Source organism: Equus caballus, chromosome 14 (assembly GCF_041296265.1).
Source record: "Equus caballus isolate H_3958 breed thoroughbred chromosome 14, TB-T2T, whole genome shotgun sequence".
Classification (NCBI taxonomy): Eukaryota; Metazoa; Chordata; class Mammalia; order Perissodactyla; family Equidae; genus Equus; species Equus caballus.
In genome coordinates, this window is record NC_091697.1 from 66,279,675 (window position 1) to 66,299,618 (window position 19,944).

Here is a 19,944-nt window from a genome sequence, read left to right on the forward strand (position 1 = left end):
TAAAAACCACATGATCATCTCAATAGATGCAGAGAAAGCATTTCACAAGATCCAACAGCCATTTATGCTAAAAACTCTTAACAAAATGGGGATAGATAGCAACATAATAAAGGCCATATATGACAAGCCCACAGGCAACATCACACTCAATGGGCAAAAACTGAGCGCCATCCCCCTGAGAACAGGAACAAGAAAGGATGCCCACTATCACCACTCTTATTCGACATAGTCCTGGAGGTTTAGGCCAGAGCAATTAGGCAAGAGAAAGGAATAAAAACTTGCCTGGAGAATGCAAAGTCACCGGAAGGCTCCAGTCCAGTCTCAGCACCACCCTCACTAGCCATGTAAACTGAGGTGAGTCTTCTCGTTTTTCTGAGACTCTGTTTTCTCTTCTATAAAGTGGGGATAACACTGCTCTATCCTACAATGACTTGCACAGGGTCACAGTGAAGGTCAAATAAGAAAAAAAGTATGTGAATATGTCTCTGAGGTTGCAAAACACTGTATAATTGTAAAGTATTTTAACTATTCCTTTTGGAGTCACAGAAACATGGAGTGGTCAGTTTGAGAGGCAACAACAGCACTCAGCAGCCTGTACGTGGGTCATTCAAACAGTCGGCTCTCTAGATTCGAGATTTCAAATAATTCCACTTAACTGGCATATTAGGAGAATGGGTGGCAGACTGACTCTTTTTCGGTACGATGATCTTAATCACCACTAAATCCAATAAGTGTGGAAGGCACGACATCTCCTCACCCAACCTTCACCCAAATGCCAAGGAAAAGATGTAGAAATTGGTAATAACCTCTGTATTTGGTCCAAAGATGCATTCATCTCTCTTTTACAAGGCTGATTTCTAAGCTATCAAACTAGTTCTTCATATCAGAAGAATGTATTAAAAAGTTGACAACTAATCTAAATGAAAAGTATCAATCCTCTTATGTTTCATCTCAAGGAAAGTAAATCAGACGCCAAGAAGCTGTGAGATACTGCAAAGATATGGGACTATAGAAACAGCACTGGGTGATGCATAAACAAAGTCTGGGCGGGGCGCTACGTGAACACAGAGGAAGTATTCAGCACTGGCTGCAATGCCTGTGTGGCCCCCACATACACACACACCCCCTCGAGAGGAGACCACGCATATGCATTTAACTTACAACAACTTGGCCACACATAGATACTCAGTCAGAGTCTGCCCTTTTGTGCAATTAGAAATATTATCAAATTGTTTCTTGCATATGTAATCTTTATTACATATTGTGTTTTACTATACAATCCAACTTTTAGAATACATATTATTACACTTTACACACAGTATAAGGGGTTTTCAAGGATGATTGGACTACACACATATCTTGCCTTAAATACTAACTTTGGAATCAAATTTCCATACAAAATGGAACTTCAATATGTGTCTTCATAGTCAATTCTTCTAAGTTGAACAAAATTTTAAATATGAAAAAAATCATGCGACTCTCTAAGGTGAAGTCATCTTACCCATATTTACCTACCTTTGGAGAGGTCAATTTCAAATTTATTTGGAAGTGAATATCCATGCTAGGTTTATAGACCTTTAGATAAGATTTGTACCTCCGTTGCTAATCTGTTTATTTCAGTTCCAGCTAACCCAGTTCCAGGGCTAACACTGTATTTTCAAAATCCACAGGACCTTGGCTTCCAGAGGCACTGGCTTCACAGGTGGAACAGAAGGTAAGGTGAGTGAGGCTTCACAGGCACAACCAAGGCTTGACACAGGGCAGAGGCATCCAATTTGGAAACCAACCCATTTTAATCACATCCCAAATTAGGAAGACAGACATGCAGTCCTCAGAAAGGGATAACGCATGCAGGAAGTCAGAAAATAATCTTAAGCGTCCTCTTTTGCCTTTGCTAACAGTGTCTGCAGACCTAAATGAATTTTTGGTGAGAATAATTCTGCAAGTGCAATGATATGAAATTATTATTGAGATTTTCAATAGGCAAAATTGTGAGAAAATCTGTTTTCAGATACCTTTCAGACTGATTACTTCTAAACACCCGCAAATTCAGGAATTACAGAGTGATTGTGGCACACATTCCCAGCCCAGGGGAGACCAGAGAGAGTGGATGCTCCACATTTTTCATGCCCTTGGGGTGTTGGTGCACAAAGTAACTTCCACATTACAAGGGAGGCGAGTGGAAAATGATGGCAGCTGGAAGTATTAATTCCGTTCCTAACATCATCATTCATGGCAAAACCAAGCCCAGAAGCTTCAGCTCCAGAAAAGCAGATGCTACAGGTGTCACTAGCTATGGCCCCTTGGGAACAGGTTTGTTGAAGATACCTGGTACAATGCTTCCACACTGATTAGGTTTTTAAAATAATTACCTAAAACCCAAATTTACACACTCTTTCCTACAGTGCCATGAATGCTTCAAGGGGCAAAAAGGAGGCCAGTGGGTCCCCCTTCAACCAAAACATTTCTGTTTTTATCTGTTTTATATATTGGGATTTTGTTTAAGATTTCATTTTTTGAATAATTCTACAGTTTAAAAATTACTGATTTAGGGGCTGGCCTGGTAGCCAAGTAGTTAAGTTTGCACACTCCACTTGGGTGGCCCAGGGTTTCGCTGGTTCAGATCCTGGGCGAGGACATGGCACCGCTCGTCAGGCCATGCTGAGGTGGCGTCCCACATGGCACAACCAGAAGGACTTACAACTAGAATATACAACTCTGCCCTGGGGGCTTTGGGGACAAGAAGAAGAAAAGGAGAAAAAAAAGAAAAAAGATTGGCAACAGATGGTAATGGCAGTCCCAACCAGCAATTTTTTCTTCTTTACTTGGACCTAACTAATACCCCCAGGCGATGCATTTCATAGGCTGGTGATGCACAGACTTAGCATATACTTGAATCAATTTTCAACGGAAGCCTTTGACTTAATTGAATACTGTCTGGGCCTTGAATTCTGAGAGAACAAACCAGAAACACCTGTGTGACCATGCATGACTTCAACGTCTGTCATTTCTCCCCTGACACGTCTCATTCTGGCTAAATACTATAAACCAGTGACTTCCAATTGGTCTTCTGCAGCATTTTCGTATCTTTATAGTTTAGCTTCCTTCTAACAAGACAAGTCTCGATAAAATGCAAAGGTTTGCCTCCTTCTGCTCTTCAACCCGAGAGCCTCCTAGCTTGCCCTCTCTCCTCTTCTTGCTGGTCAGCCTCACAAGGTGGAAACTTCTTTTTCAGCCCATTTTGGATGGTGAATTAGAGATATGAGAGCAATCTCCACAATTTTTCTAGCTAAGAGTAAAACCCAAATGTTCCTCCAAAGTCAGAGCAGAGTCCCGTGGTTTTGTATTTTCCCTGGCAGTATGGGACAGATAGAGGTCTTCTGTGCTTGCAGACATCACTCTGATATTTGGAACTGGAACTCACCAATGGCTGGCAGCTTTTCCATCACTTTTGGCCTTCAGCTCCTAATACATAGCTCTTTGCACATGAGGAGTCATAATCAATGTTGAGACATCATTCTACTGAGTGACCCCATAAGAGGCAAAAAAATTGATACTCGTTTTGAGGGGAGAGCTTCCTTTGGAGGAGACCAGCTCTCATTAAAGAAATGCTCATTGGCTTTAGTGAGGGACGTTTGCACTCTCCATTGAGCTAAGTCACTAACAAGATCCACCCACTAGTCCCCTGTAAGAATGTTCTACCATGCACCTGGGAAAAGAGGCATATATAACTTCCACAGCAGGTCATTCTGAAGAGGAAAATGTGGTCAGGCAGAGAAGGAGGGGCGCCTTCTTATCACAAAGTTTCCTTTGATAGATTCAAGCTCACTTGACTGGTTGATGAACCCCAGGCCTCCCAGGGCCACCCTCAGCACAAACTAGCACCGATTCCTTCTCAGAACATTCCTGCATTCTGAAGAGTGGCTGTCTGGGAGAGCCTCACAAAGCTGCAGGTTATAACATCCCTATGGATCATTCTTCAAGGGTTCTGCCAGCTATAGCATTGCTTAGGCCCCCTGGTGCTTCAAGGGCCACAGAAGACAGGATAGCAAAGCTCCAAAGGAAAGAAAAGCCCCACAAGACCCAGGTTCCTGACCCTGTCAGAGATGGAGCCAAGCAAGCTGTTTCCACCCACCAGGCCAAACCCAGAAAAAGTGTTTGGCTTGACATGGTGTTGAGTTTTTCTGTTGGCTTCTCAGGTTGACCCACTGACCAAACACGATACCCCACCACTGCTTGGGATTTTGCAAGTTTATAATCCATATAGAAGAAACATTGTTATATAAACCTTGCCAAGACTATAGGCCTTTTAAATTCCCAACTAAGAAGCCGAAGAAATTTATGGCAGTGTTGCTAGATGGGGAGGCCAAGTAAACTCACAATGTTGATCTTAGGTCTGTTTAAATTTCTCTTGCCTTCTGGCACTTTAAGAAGTAGTGGAAAGAAATCATTTACTCATAGGTGCATTAAGCATTTGGAAACACAGGGGTACCGGGGAAGAGCATTAGGAACATAATTGATGTGACACATGTGGTCCTGGCCTGTGGAGGGCAGGATTTCACTCCAACACTGCAGCCATTCGTGTCATGGGTGGCAAAAAAACCTAAGAGTACCTTCATGCAATAAATAGAGTGAATTATATGGAGGCTCAGTTTTCCTACCAGGGAAGTCTTGGTAACTAACCAGCCCTCCCCTGCGCCCCCATAAAAGGACACACTGGTTGGAAATGGAGTTAGTCATCATATAAGGAAGATCCAGTTGGCCTCAAAGTATAAGGACGTGGCTTTCTTATGAAGGTTTCCTCTGCTTCTTTGTCATTAGTCCTTGGTCTTGCTTCTGCTTTTTGTGCTGTAATGTCTGCAGGATTAGCGACAGGAGTCACTCAATTTCAGATCCTTTTAGGACTGTAGTTGGAGGAGAACGAGTTGAACCCTAAAAAGAAAAGACTGGCATTTAGCACATGATTCAGCCTTCATTTGCTCATTGCATGTCTTTGTGGGAGAATGTGGGATTCATTTAACAAGGATTACTTTCTGCAAAACCCTGCGATTCTGCAGGCCTCCTGGAGTAGTGTGAGGCAAAATGCTGCGGGAATCTCCACTCTCTCGCCCAGGGTTGGAAGCGAAATGGAGGAGCCTATTTTTAAGTGCCAGATTACCTTGATTTAATACAAGATGAAATGCAATCTGATATGAGAACTGGTAATGGACTAACAAATGACTCAAGTAAAAAGTCATTTTAATGCAAAGTCCTGGACATGATGTATGACCTTCCTGGGAAGCCAACTAATTGTGCGCCCCTAAGGTGCGTGCCTCTAGGAATTTTCTGGATGTGACGCCTAACGCTTATCTACCCTCCTCCACTGTCTCCATTTTAGTGCTCACTTGTGTGTAATCTGAGTATTTTATATAGGGAAAAACTTGTTGGAGTTGAAACTGGAGAAAAATATGCCTTAACAGAATGTGTAATTTAACAATCCAGTAAGTCAGACTAGAATTTGTTGGAATAACATCTCTAAGAATCTTCCATAATCAGTGACCTAGATCTTTAAAAGGAAAAGAAAAGAATGCCTTAGAACTTTTTTTCAAGCTGAAGAAAGCTGACCTTATTTAAGTCTGTAAGGAATAGTGAGAGAAAGAGAGAGAGAAAGAGAAAGAAAGAAAACAAAACAAAGGTCTTGGTTTCTAATTTCCCTGCAGCAGGAATGATTTTCCTCTGTTTTCATTCTCTCTCGTCTCCACCCTCCTCCCACTAAGTTCTTGGATTTGTGTATCTTTAGATGCAGACGCTCAGATGCGTTCTTCACTCAGGAAGTTCTCCTCACGCCTTGTGAGGTCTTGGAACAAAAATTGGTTGAGAAAGAAACAACTGCTGCTTCTCTGTCCAGAAGAAAGATGCACATTTGATCATGGAGCTCAAAAAAGTTTGGTGGTTTGTGGGGGGGGCGGGGAAGGGGTGGAGATGGCGTTGAGCAAGGGGTAGGGAAGAAGGAAGAAGGGGAGGGGAATCTTATTGCCTACATGTTTAATTTTTCTTCTGAGAGGAATACATGAGCCAACAGTCACTGTCTGCAAACATGGTTTGTAGGGGAACAAAACGAACATAAATAGCGTTTGACTGGGTCCGGCCTCCTAATTAGAATGTGCGGTGTTTGTGCTCGTGAGGAATTTGAGTCTCTCTTTTTTGTCTAATTTCCTCACATGATTCCTCACTTTCACTCCCACCAACCCTCACCCCCACCCCAAATACTAAGGCTTTTCTCAATAACAAAAGACAATATTTTACAAAAAGTAGGTTTTACACTCAGAAATTTCATTGCTCGCTCCCTTGAAGGAGGGGAAACATGGTTTGGAAAGGCTCTGTTTATTGGTCTATAAATCATGGTCACCAAGTCTGACCCAGCCGCTGGGGTGCCCGGGGTCAAGGGACCCTTTCAGAGCTTAGAAGCTCTGAAGCTTCTCTTTTTGCTGGGCTCTTAATCAACCCTCTAAAGGCAGAAAGAACATCAAACGACCGAGACCTCGAAGAAGGATTGGTGGTTTAAATGACTCAGCCTCCGCTTGAGAGAAAGAATTTCTTAGAGAGTCTGCCCCATCCTAAGTGGTTTTCTGATTATTTGGAGGCAGATGAGGGACTGACAAGGGAGAAATAAGAGATCATTCCAATAATACAAATGATTTAAAACCAAGGACAAAGACAGTAAACATCAACCCCTCTGACTGAGCTCCCTACTCTTTAAAATAAAGATAATAATAACCGCTTTCTAGCATTCCTTAGAGGACTGAGGGGTGATGCCCAGTCTCCTGATCAGTCTGCCAGGCCAGATTCTGGCTGTTGGTGCCTCAATTTTTCTCATCTGTAAAATGGCAATAACTACAGTCCCTACCTGTGCTGTTGTGAGACTCCAATGAGAAAAGACATGAAATGGGTTTGGAATAGCCAGGTATACACTAAGTGCTCATTAAAAGTTAGCACAACACACGTCAAGCTCCTAGCGTGATATCTAGGCCCTCAATGAGAGCTAGTTTCCCTCCCCACAGTTCTGAACTAGCGGCGCATATCCAAAATGAAGCAGCATGAAATAATCACAAGAACGTGACTTTTGATGCCAATCAGGTTTGGGTTCAAATCCTAGCTTCTTCACTCGCTAGCTGTGTGACTTTGAACAAATTACTTTCGATGGGCCTTGGTTTTCTTCTCTAAACTAGACAACAATGCCTCTCTCACAAGGTAGCTATGAGAACAAAAGCAGGGACTCCACACAGGAGAATGTTTCATTTGATGGTGATGTCTGGCTTAAAAGCTATCAAAAACCAAAGATACAGGCTCAGTGTTCGCTGGTCTGATAAAATAAGCATGCACTGAACTTCCACTGTGAGCAGGTGCTTCAGTGCTAAGTACCGAAGGTACAAAGGTGAATATCACACAGTCCTCCCCGACAGATCTTCAAGTCTAGGGAAGGAGACACGTAAGGAAATGTCATTTTAATGCTCTGTGGCTCTCGGTATTGTCAAAGCATATTCAGAAGACCAGAGAAGACTCCATAACCTACTGTTCCCTTGCCTGATACGTCTTTCTCCAACTCTTCACCAAAGTAACTCCTGTTGTCCTTCAGCTTTCAGACTGGACTTCACTTGGTCGAGGAAGCTTCCCCAAACTCCAGGCTGTTACCCACTATGAAGGCACCCCATGTTTCCCGCTTTCTAACACACATCACATATATAATGTCTTGTTCATTATACTCTCTCCTACCTCAGCCCACCAGTATTTTCAGGGCTGTGTTAAACTCATTCACTTGTTAAGTGCAGTATCAATCTTTTATATTGGATGAACGGATATGCCCCCTAAAGCTGCTCATGGATGAAGGAGCTGATTGTGAGGTGAATCAAATATTCTAGGGCCTCCTGGGGCCCTCAGGGTCTAGCCTCTGGTCTGAAGGAGCAGGAGGCAATTCTGTGAGCATTAACACAATCCAATGAGTCAAAAAATACTTTGAGGGGCTGGCCTGATGGCGCAGTGGTTAAGTCTACGTGCTCTGCTTCAGCGGCCTGGGGTTCCCTGGTTCGGATCCTGGGCACGGACATACACACTGCTTATCAAGCCATGCTATGGCAGGCATCCCCCATATAAAATAGGGGAAGATGGGCATAGATGTTAGCTCAGGGCTTATCTTCCTCAACACAAAGAGGAGAATTGGCAGCAGATGTTAGCTCAGGGCTAATCTTCCTCAAAAAAAAAACTTTGAAAGCTCAGAAATAAATCCTTCCATACAGTCATGCACTGCCTAATGATGTTTCAGTCAACGATGAACCACATATATGATGCTGGTCTCATAAGATTATAATGGAGCTGAAAAATGCCTATCTCCTAGTGACATCATAGCCATCATAATGTTGTAATACAATGCATTACTCACGTGTTTGTGGTGACGATGGTATAAACAAACTTTCTGTGCTGCCAGTCATATAAAAGTATATAAAATTATGTACGGCACATAATACTTGATAATGATAATAAATGACTATGTTACTGGTTTACATATCTGCTGTGTTATACTTTTTATTGCTTTTTAGAGTGTACTCTTTCTACTTACTAAAAAAAAGTTTGCGGGGGCCGGCCCAGTGGTGCAGCAGTTAAGTGCGCACGTTCTGCTTCTCGGCGGCCCAGGGTTTGCCGGTTTGGATCCTGGGTGCAGACGTGGCACCGCATGGCAAAAGCCATGCTGTGGTAGGCGTCCCACGTATAAAGTAGAGGAAGATGGGCATGGATGTTAGCTCAGGGCCAGTCTTCCTTAGGAAAAAAAGGAGGATTGACAGATGTTAGCTCAGGGCTAATCTTCCTTGGGGGAAAAAAAAGTTTGCTGTAAAACAATACACCGTATTATGCCAGCAGTAGCCTTATACATTTTGTTTACTGCATCTCTTGGTTGCATCATTTTCTCTTGGGCTTCATTTAATCTCGTGTTGTTTTGTTCATCATGGCCCCTAAGCATACAAAATCCACTGCTAATGTTGTCAGTAAGAGGCCACATTGAGTGATTGACCTGGAAATGAAATTATAAGTGATTAAGGACTACAAAGGTGGAAAATCAGTGATGGTTATTGCTCGCCAGTCAGGCATGTCCCATTCCACTATAGCCAAAATCTTGAAGAACAAGAACAAAGTGATGGAAGCTGTTAAATGATCTGCTTCATTGAAGGCAAAGAGACTAACAAAAATTTGAGAAGGGCCGATATCAGACATGGAGAAACTTCTAATGACCTGGATGAAAGACCAGACACAGAAGCAATGCCCCTCAGCATCACGATAGTCACAGCCAAAGCAAAAAGTGTGTTTGCGATGTTTGCCTTTCAGAAAAGGCTGGACCAACTACAACATCGAATTTACTGCTAGCTCTGGGTGGTTGAAATGATTCAAGAATCAATATTCATCACATAATGTGAAAGTGAGTGGTGAGTCTGTGAGCGCTGATGTGAAGGCAGCTGAGGAATTTTTGGAAATTCTAGATAAGCTGATTGTGGAGGGAAATTACCTGCCAGAGCAAATATTCAATATGGATGAAACCTTCCTATTCTGGAAACAGATACCTGAAAGGACTTCCATCCATAAGGAGGACAAGTCAATGCCAGGTTTCAAGGCTTTTAAGGACAGGATAATAGTTTTGCTTGTGGGCAAATTTGCAGGTTCTAAATTGAAACCCGCTGTGATGTGGCACAGTGAGAACCCCAGGGCCGTCAAGCATATCAATGAGCACACACTGCCAGTGTACTACAGGAGCTATAAGAAGTCATGGATGACCCAGCTCCTCTTCCAGGATGGTCTCCTGAATTGCTATGCCAGCAAAAAAGGAGAAGTACTATTGAGAATAACATAGCTTTCACGATTTTGCTTATCGTTGATAATTCTCTTGGACATCCTCCTCTTGTTGGTGATCTTCATGCCAATATCAAAGCAGTGTTTCTCCCTCCAGACACCACCTCTTTGATCCAGCTAATGGATTAAGGAGTTATAGCAGCTTTTAAGGCCTACTAATTGAGGAGGACCTTTGCCCAGGCTACTTCTGCAAATGAGGAAGACACTGAGAAGACACTGATGCAATTCTGGAAGGATTACAACATCTGTGACTGCATCAAGAACTTTGCTTGGGCTTCGGATGATGTTACAAAGGAGTCTATGAATGGCATCTGGAAGAAGACACTCAAGAGGTTCATCCATGACTTCAAAGGATTTGCCAAGGATGAGGAGGTTTCAAAAATCAACAAGGCTGTGGTTGAGATGGCAAACAGCTTTAACCTGGGTGCGAATGAGGAAGACATTGAGGAGCTCCCAGACGTGGTTCCCGAGGAAGTGACTAACGAGGAGTTGTTGGAACTGGAACAGGAATGCATGGTCAAAGAAGAGGCAAGAGAAAAGTTAACTGCAGGAGAAGAAAAAGAATCTCCAAGAAAATTCACAGTGAAGGGTTTAGCAAAAGCTGTTGCAAACCTCAATAAGCTCCTTAAAAAGTTTGAAAACATAGACCCCCCAACACTGAAAGGTTTTCCTTAATAGACAGGAATGTTCATGGTACAGTATCTGCTTACAAGCAAATCTATGATAAAAAAAAAAAAAGAAACAAATGAAGCAAACCACCATGGGACATATTTCTGAAAAGAGTGACACCTCCTCGAGAAGAGCTTCAGGCAGGTCCTTCAGGAGGTGTTCCAGAAGAAGACATTGTTACCATAGGAGATGGCAGCTTCATGGATATTATTGCCCTGTAGTGGGACCAGATGTGGAGAGGAAGACAGTGATGTTGACGATCCTGAGCCTGTGTAGGCCTAGGCTAATGTGTGTGTTTGTGTCTTTGTTTTTAACAAAAAAGTTTAAAAAGTAAAAAAATTAAAACTTTGAAAAATAGAAAAGACGCTTATAGAATAAGGATATAACGAAAGAAAATTTTTGTACAGTTGTACAATGTTTGTGTTTTAAGTTAAGTGTTATTATGAAAGGGTTAAAAAGTAAAAAGTTTATAAAATAAAAAACTTACAGTAAGCTAAGGTTAATTTATTACTGAAGAAAGAAAAACACATGTTTTTATAAACTTAGTGTAGCTGAAGTAGACAGTGTTTCTAAAGTCTGCAGTGTGCACAGTGATGTCCTAGGCCTGCACATTCACTCCCCACTCATCCATCGACTCACCCACAGCAACTTCCAGTCCTCCAAGCTCCATTCATGGCAAGTGCCTTATATAGGTGTACCATTTTTAATCTTTTATGCTGTATTTTTACTGTATCTTTTCTATGTTTAGATACGAACACATGGAACATTTTTTCTATGTTTAGATATGTTTAGATACGAACAGCATTGTACTACAATTGCTTACAATATTCAGTACAGTGTCATGCTATACAGGTTCATAGCCTAGGCACAATAGGCTATATCACATAGCCTAGGTGTGTAATAGGCTACACTATCTAGGGTTGTGTAAATACACTCTATGTTGTTCACACAATCTCGAAATTGCCTAACATCGCACTTCTCAGAACACATCCTTGTGGTTAAGTGACGCATAACTGTATACAGCCAAATGAGTTTCAGCAAGGGTAGCAATGGGGAAAGGACAGTCTTTTCAACAAATAGTAATGGGAAAACTGCATATACATATGCAAAAGAATGAACTTGGACCCTTTCCTTACACCATATATAAAAATTAACTCAAAATGGATAAACCACCTAAAAATAAGAGCTGAAACTATAAAATTCTTAGAGGAAAACATAGGGGAAAGCTTTAGGACATTGGATTTGGCAATGATTTCTTGGATATGACACCAAAGTCACAGGCAACAAAAGGAAAAAATAGATAAACTGGATTTCATGAAAATTTAAAATTTTGCACATCAAAGTGCACTATCAACAGAGTGAAAAAGCAACCCAAGGAATAGAAGAAAATATTTGTAAGTCATATATCTGATAAGGGGGTTAAGATCCAGAATATATCCAACTCTTACAACTCAATAACAAAAAAAACCTAACCTGATTTTAAAATGGGCAAAGGACTTGAATAGCCATTTCTTCAAAGAAGATATAACTAAATAGCCAATAAGAACATGAAACATTCACTAAACATTATTCAACATCACTAAACATTAGGGAAATAAAGGCAAATCAGAACCACAACATGAAATACTACTCACTAAGTAACATTACCATTACCATATTACTATCATTAAGATGGACATTATATTTAAAAAAAACCCAAAAAATAGAAAATAGGAAGTATTGGTGAGGACGTGAAAAATTGGAATGCTTGTGCACTGCTCATGGGAGTGTGAATTGGTACAGCGACTAAAGAAAACAGTATGACAGTTCCTCAAAAATTAAAAATAGAGGCCAGCCTGGTGGTATAGTGGTTAAGTCTGTGCACTCCACTTTGGTCGCCTGGGGTTCACGGGTCGGATCCTGGGCACAAACCTACACACTGCTCATCAAGCCATGCTGTGGTGGTGTCCCACATACAAAATAGAGAAAGACTGGCATAGATGTTAGCTCAGGGACAATCTTCTTCAAGCAAAAAGAGGAAGATTGGCAACAGACGTTAGCTCAGGACCAATCTTCCTCACTGAAAAAAAAAAAAATTAAAAACAGAATTGTCATACGTTATGGCAATTCCAATTCTGAGTATATACGCAAAAGAATTGAAAACAGGATCTCAAAGAGATATTTGTACATGAATGTTCATGTCAGCATTATTCAAAATAGCCAATAGGTAGAAGCAGCCCAAGTGTCCATCGATGGATGCATGGATAAAGGAAATGTAATATGTGCATACAATGGAATATTTGGTCTTAAAAAGCAAGGAATTCTGACACATGCTACACATGAATAAAACTTGAAGATACTATGCTAAGCGAAATAAGCCGGTCACAAAAGGACAGATACTCTATGATTCCACTCATATGGGTACCTAGAGTAGTCAAATTCATAGACACAGAAAGTAGAATGGTCATTGCCCGGGGGTAGGGGGAGAGGGAAATGGGGAGTTATTGTTTAATGGGTACAGAGTTCCAGTTTGGGAAGATGAAAAAAGTTGTGGAGACGGCTGGTGGTGATGGTTGTACAACAACGTGAATGCACTTAATGTCTCTGAGCCGTACAGTTAAAATGGTTAAAATGGTAAATTCTACGTTATGTATATTTTACCACAATTTAAACAAGGTAAAAATAAAATAAAAGATTTACTTTGAATTAAAAGCATTTTGATACTGAAAGAAGTCTGAGAATCCCACCAGAGGTTGGAAGTTTGAGGTTACTCTCCATATGGGCTAAGTCCTGTTTCTCTGAAAGGCTGAAGGGAAGTCTCCGTCCAAGCAGACAGGTGAAGAGAGAAGGCAGGATGTAGCTTGATGGTGTTTGGAGAGAGGCTGGAGTTTGGAAAATCCAAAGACAGTGGTCTTCATAATCTTCCCTTCCTGTTTCTTTAGATTACTCTCGTCTTTTTCAGGGAAATGGACTCCATCTGGTCTGAGTCAGTAGCACTTTTTGAAATGTTGCTTTGAAGAGCTTGTTGATGTGCAAGAAAACCTTAGCCTCTTCTTATCTCCTTTGTTTTTAATGAAAGAACCTTTGTGATTGGCCAGAAGACTGGAAAGCCAGTAAGATTCGAATCCATATCCAAAGCTCAGGCCTGTGGAGTTTGAGCACTTTCAAAACTTGGCCCAAAGAAAAAGGGCTGCAAGGAAACGCTGCAGAATGAAAGTTGTAGAACTCTGGGTACCTGAAAAGTGAGCTGGGATGGACCCAACTCCTTAAGGCTTCTTTTGCCAAAAGCAGGGGGAGGGCAGGAGGCCGGTTTCTGGGCCTTGCCTCTTGGGTGCTCGGTTCATGTTCACAGAGACACAGCCTATGGAAGAGTAATGTGCCCCACTGGGCTCGTGTTCAGGACGCACATGAAAACAACTCAGTCTAGGAAAGCCATCTCCAATGGAAAACAAGCTAGAAAGTGGGAGGAAAACCAGGATGCTGGAGGGAAGCACTTAACTGTGGGATATGGTCTTTCAAAAGAAAATGAACCAAACCTATTTGTGATTCTTTGAACCCCACTTTGTGAGACTCGAGGAACCTCCACCCCAAACTCAGTTTATCTGTTTCATTTGAGAAACTAGTGGCTTTTTCTTACTTGGTCCAAAGCAAATTTATCAAAGTTGCTCCCAGTGAGTAGCAATGGAAGATACCAAATATATTTGTTCCATGGACAATGTCAAAGCAAACTATTTCTAAAACTGAAAACAGAATTCATCCAGCTGTGGATTTGGACTTATTTCCACATGGATTCATCTAAGAATAATTTCTCTCAGAGCGGCTGCTTTTTGGCCTGTTTTATGAGGGTCGTGCCCTCACATTTGGGGCTCAATGGCTCAGGTCCCTTCCTGCTCCTAAAAAGGAGGACTTAGTCAAGAGGCACTTTAAGGCTCAGAGCCAGGGAACCTCTTCACATGGGTGGTGTCCACTGAGGGGTGGGCAGTCTGTGACGGGGGACAAAAGGGAGCATAGTGTGAAGAAGGAATTTTTTTTCCAGAGTCACGTACAAAATTCACTTAGAGAAGCTGCAGGGCCAAAAAGCAGCGATTTGTTTCCCAAGCCTAAGAAAAGGCGACAGTTAGACACTGCTGGGTCAATCCGATGCAGTCTGTAAAGGGAGTTATGTAAATGCCCTTAGAGGGCAGGACTAGTGAGATCGCCAAGCTCTGAGGGGGATAAACATTGCTATCAAGGACTTTCAGGAAACTTCACTGGAATCTCCTTACTCTTTCAAAGTTGTGGCTGATTTGCAAGTTCTCTTTGTCCTAGTCCTGGGCTATTTCTATTACAAAAGGCCCAGAATAAATCCCTGTGAAGGGCTCAAAGGCTAAAACACTAGACTTTTAAGAAAAAAATAAAGAAACTGGGATTGAATTATCTAGGTAGACAAATTGCAGATGAATGTATCTGCAGATTTTTGGTAAGCTACTGGAATTCTATTAAATGGTCTGTGGCAGTTTAAAAACATGGCCCCCAAATTCTTTGACATTTCTTCCATGGAGAAGTGGGGGGTCAGTGTCCCCTCCCTTGAATCTGGGCAAGTTTGTAACAGCTTAAACCAATGAACTATGGTGGAAGTGATGCTATGCCAAGTCTGGTCCTCTTGGGATGCTCACTCCAGGGGAAGCCAGCCACCATGTGACACATCAAACTCCCCTAAGACTACCGTGCTAGAGAGACCATGTCCAGGCACTCTGGTCAACAGCCCCAGCTGAGCTCCCAGCTGACGGCCAGCATCAGCTGACAGCCACACCAGAGAGCCCTCTTGGATGTGCAGCCCAGTAGAGCCTTCAGAGGATCCAGCCCATCCAACTGCTGGCTCCAACCAACCACTTGAGAGATTCCAAACGAGAACTGCCCAGCTGAGCCCTTCCTGGATTCCTATCTACAAAATGGTGAGCAAAACAAAAAGGTTGTTTTAAGCCACTAAATTTTGGGGTAATTGGTTATGTAGCAGTAGTAACCTAAATCTGGTCCCTTGGTAGTTTGGTGGTTTCAGTGGGAAAGGTGAGTAGACAAATTTGTTTACATACACATCACAAACTTGCAATGTAAAGATGATTATGGTTTTAACAAAAATCCCATTTCATCCTCAATAACCACTATATTCTTAAAAGTTACACATGCACTATTAGGACGACATGTAGCCATTCTGTCATGGCTAACTTTCAGACAACGGGGTACAGTTCTTCATTGTATTTGCAAGTTATTATTTACAATAGTTAAATTTATATTTGTCATTTTTGTTATACATACATTTTTATTTGCTAGATGGTAAATACTTACAAATCCCTTATTATATTCCAGATACTATTTCAAGTGAGGACATTTACTCTTCAGAATGATCCCATAAGGTAGATATTATTATTATTACTATTCCCATTTTATAGATGAGAAAATCGAGTTACAGAGAGGTTAAGTATCTAGCTCATGGTCACATTATTTTTAAGTGTTGGATTTGGAATATGACCCCAGGCAATCTGGCTTGAGTCCATAAATTTTGACCCTTTGCTGCCTCTCAATTATACATCATTTTATTCACAATTCAAACACACACACACAAAAGAACTCCAAAGTGGTACACTGAAGTGCAAAAGAAGTAATAAAAACAGTAATAAAAATACACATCTCAGGAAAATGTCATAAATGTAAATGATCACCAGAACTAAGTGCAAATATAAATACATGTCTACATAGGCTGGGATGAATGAATCTGAGTTGTACATGATATCTGGAAAACAGATTTTATAAGTTCATCTATCCACTTACCCTTGGTCTCCAGTATATTATCTGCTATGAAATTTTGTCATATAGGGTCATGAAGCAACTCAAGCCTTCCTCTTTTTTTAAACGCAGCACAATAACCTTCCTGATAAACCAACAGAGTTTACTAGAACAAGTGCAAAGTAAAACTTGCCAGTAACAAATTTACCACTTGTGCTGTTAAGGCATAAAAGAGACCTAAAGGACAGAGGCATCATTTAAAGTGGCATTCTCTACAGGAAAACAAGTCACACTATTGCCAATAAGCTTGTAAAGCCAGCTCTATATTCACTGATTGATACCATGTTTGGCAAGAAAGCAGAACAAGCTATTGGGAAGCGCCCTTTTCAAATAGCACTGTGGGGGTCACGTAAGAACAATGACATAGAGTGTGGAGGAGCAATTGCCACCACGTGTACTGATTAAGAACACGTGCCCCTGAGCCAGAACGCCTAAGTCCACATCCCAATTCTACCACTTGCTAGCAATGTGACCTTGGGCAAGATACTTACCCTGCCTGTGCCTCAGTTTCCTCATATGTAAAATAGGGATACTGACAGTACCACCTCAGAGCTGCTAAGAGGATTAAGTAAATCAATCATTTAAAGCACTTAGCACAGTGCCTGGCACAGGGTACCTGCTATATAAATGTTTGTCAAAGAAGTACATAAAACATGTACTAACAGATATTTCCCCCTGTAGCTGGATAAAACCACTGGTGTGCAGTGTACAAATTCAGCATGTGCGTAATAGATAGATGAGGAAGAAATGTGAGATAACTTTTCTTCTAATTAACACTGAAAGCTAATACTACAGAAAAAGATACTTTTTTCACTAAGCTAATAATTATTTTGTGAGCTCTGATGCAAATAGAAGAGGTAAGTTCATTTGAGTATTGATGGGGTGCTAAGTATGGGTGCACCAAGAATAAAGGAGTAAAACAATTGTCAGTAATTAGACAAGTGTCAGTCCATACCCAGCTTTATCCACAAAGAACAGCGAGTGGCCAAAAATAAGCCTCCAAATCTTAACTAAATGTTGAAGGAAATAATGTGATTGTAAATATAATCAACTCACAGCTGCTGAATGTCTGTTGGATGTGCTTTATGAAAAAGCAGCGATGAAAGCCAGCACTCTCATTCTCTACTCTGAGCTATGTTGGTTATTATATTGATTATCTATTGCCATGGTTATTCTGGGTAACAGAGAATCCCAAAATCTTTGTGGCATGCCACAAGACACGTACTGCTGGTCTCGCTGAAATTGTGTAGGGGTTAGCTTGGCAGCACTGTTGAATTTGGCTGGGCTCACACTCATGTCTAAGGGTTGGCTGGCTATCAACTGGGGCTACTGGGCAACATGGCTCAGTTCCAAGTGTCTTTCATCTTCTGCAGGCAACCCAGGCATGTTCTCTGGGTAATGAAAGAGGTACAAGAAAGCAAGCAGAAACACACACAACCTCTTGAGGGCTAGGCTCAGAACTGGCACATGGGCACTTCTGCCACACTTTGTTAACCAACAAGTTAAAAGCCAGCCCACAGTTGAGGTGTCAGGAAACAGACTCCACCTCTTTAGTGGCCAAAACTACAAGCTCAACACGGCAAAGGGGATGGATATGTAGAAGCAAAGGAAAAGATCATTTCAATGATTCAAAACGTTTTTCCCCCAAGATTTCTTCTCCAAGAGATGCATCTTTTAAATGTACCTAAAACTGGTGGGCCATATTTATATGAACTGCTCATAATGTGCTCTGCAGTTTGAGAACGTTCTGATCCAACAATCAGTGCTAAGATATAATGATTTTTAAGCTAAAACCATACTTTCTTAATAAGACCAAACTACAATGCAAAAGTCTAACTGCCAAGAACTTTCCTGATATTAATAATTTTTATCATTTGTTGGGAAAAAAATCAATGATGTATTATGTAAAGCATCTCCAACATTTTAAAACCATAAACAAATACTACAACAGAATAGGAAGAAATACCTTCCACAGCCATGTGCAACCAGAGTGGATTAGGAAACCATTTGCCTTTAATTTGCAAGTTGACATTCCAAATTTACAACCTAGAAACAGTATATGTTCTTCAGGTTAGATTCTGACCCAGCGCCAAAAGTAGTTTTCGGCAATAAAATTTTCCTTAATTCTTGGGTTTGTGTATAATCTGAATGTCGACGACTCTCTGACAGAGGCATCAAATACCTGCTGCCGTGGTTAATAACTTATAAATGGGAGTGAAATGTTTCTAAATTAAAATAAAGAAAAGAAAGGAAACTGACGAGATGTGGAAACAGAACTATGGCTCAAGCTATCATCCATTCATGGAGCGAGATGACCAGAATACATTTTAGGAAGCTAATTTGGGGGAAAGATTACAGACACTATCATTTATATAGTTTACAGTATAAACTATAATTGATGATAATTATAAAAAACAAACAATTTATATAAAAATATTAAAAAGTTATAATTAATTTTTAAATGTTTTCTTGTTTAAAAATTACTGTCAACCCTTTTAAAATAAACCTAAAATTGGTGAGCTACATGTTTGCTCTTTGCCCATATATGCTCCGCAGATGATAAAAGTTTGAAAAACAAACAATGGTCAGCAAATGTATGAAAAAGAGTTTGCCAACCCTGAGAGTCAGCAGAATACAGATTCTGTATAAATCCAGGCACTTGAAGTCAGATTCAAGAACAGTTATCGCCAGAGAATGTTGTCATTCTGCGTTGCAAGTTGACATGGCAAATCTTACTAACCAATGGGAGTAAGAGCAAGTGACGTTATCTTGGTGGAGAAAATTTCCCAAAAGTGAATTTGATTGCCCTCTCACTGCTTGCAAGATGCTGGCTCATGGACCACAATGGATCATGAGTTTCCTACAGCTGCCGTAACAAAGTACCACAAATTTAGTGGCTAAAAACAACAGAAATTTATTCTCTCACAGATCTGGAGGCTCCAAGGGTCTGACATCAAGGTGTCAGCAGGGCTATGCTCCCTCCAAAGGCTCTAGGGGAGAAGCTTTCCTTGACTCAGTTTCTGCTGCCTCCAGCATCCCTTGGCTTGTGGCAGCAGCACTCCAATCTGCCTCTGTCCTCACACAGCCTTTTCATCTGTGGGTCTGATCTTCTTCCGTCTCTTATAAGGCCAAATCACTGGATTTAGGACCCACCTGGATAATCCAGGATGATCTCGAGATCTTTAATTATATCTGCAAAGATCCTTTTTCAAAATAAGATCACATTCACAGGTTCTGGGTAACATATCTTTTTCTGGGGTGGGAGGTATCATTCTACCCACTACAAATAGTAAGGAAATGGTAAAAAGTCAGAAAAGAATACAAATGGAATCTTGAAATTCTTTTATGAAGGATGTTAAAGATAAAATAGATTATTTCTTCTGAAACGTGTGTGTGTGTGCATGTGTGTGCGTGTGTGTGTGTGTGTGTGTGTGTGTGTGTGTGTGTATTGGCCACCTGAAGGCAGGAAAAATTGACAGAAAGGCCCTGTAAGATGACTCTCCACTTTATCATACGGTGAGTTGGGGATTAAGTTCTGTTTTATCTGCTCTGATAGACTCCAAATAATTGATTTTGATTGTGATTGGGATTCCAAATAAT

General features: G+C 41.1%; 1 protein-coding gene across 1 annotated transcript in view; it reads right to left on the reverse strand.

Annotated features, from left to right (window-relative positions):
- Positions 1-1,229: 1,229 nt before the first annotated feature.
- Positions 1,230-19,944, reverse strand: part of PRDM6 (PR/SET domain 6) — a 124,761-nt gene continuing 106,046 nt past the window's right edge. The window contains exon 7 of the mRNA XM_070233165.1: positions 1,230-4,932. Within this exon, the coding sequence (XP_070089266.1) occupies positions 4,899-4,932 (34 nt within the window). The 3' untranslated portion in view covers positions 1,230-4,898. The remainder of the gene's footprint in view (positions 4,933-19,944) is intronic.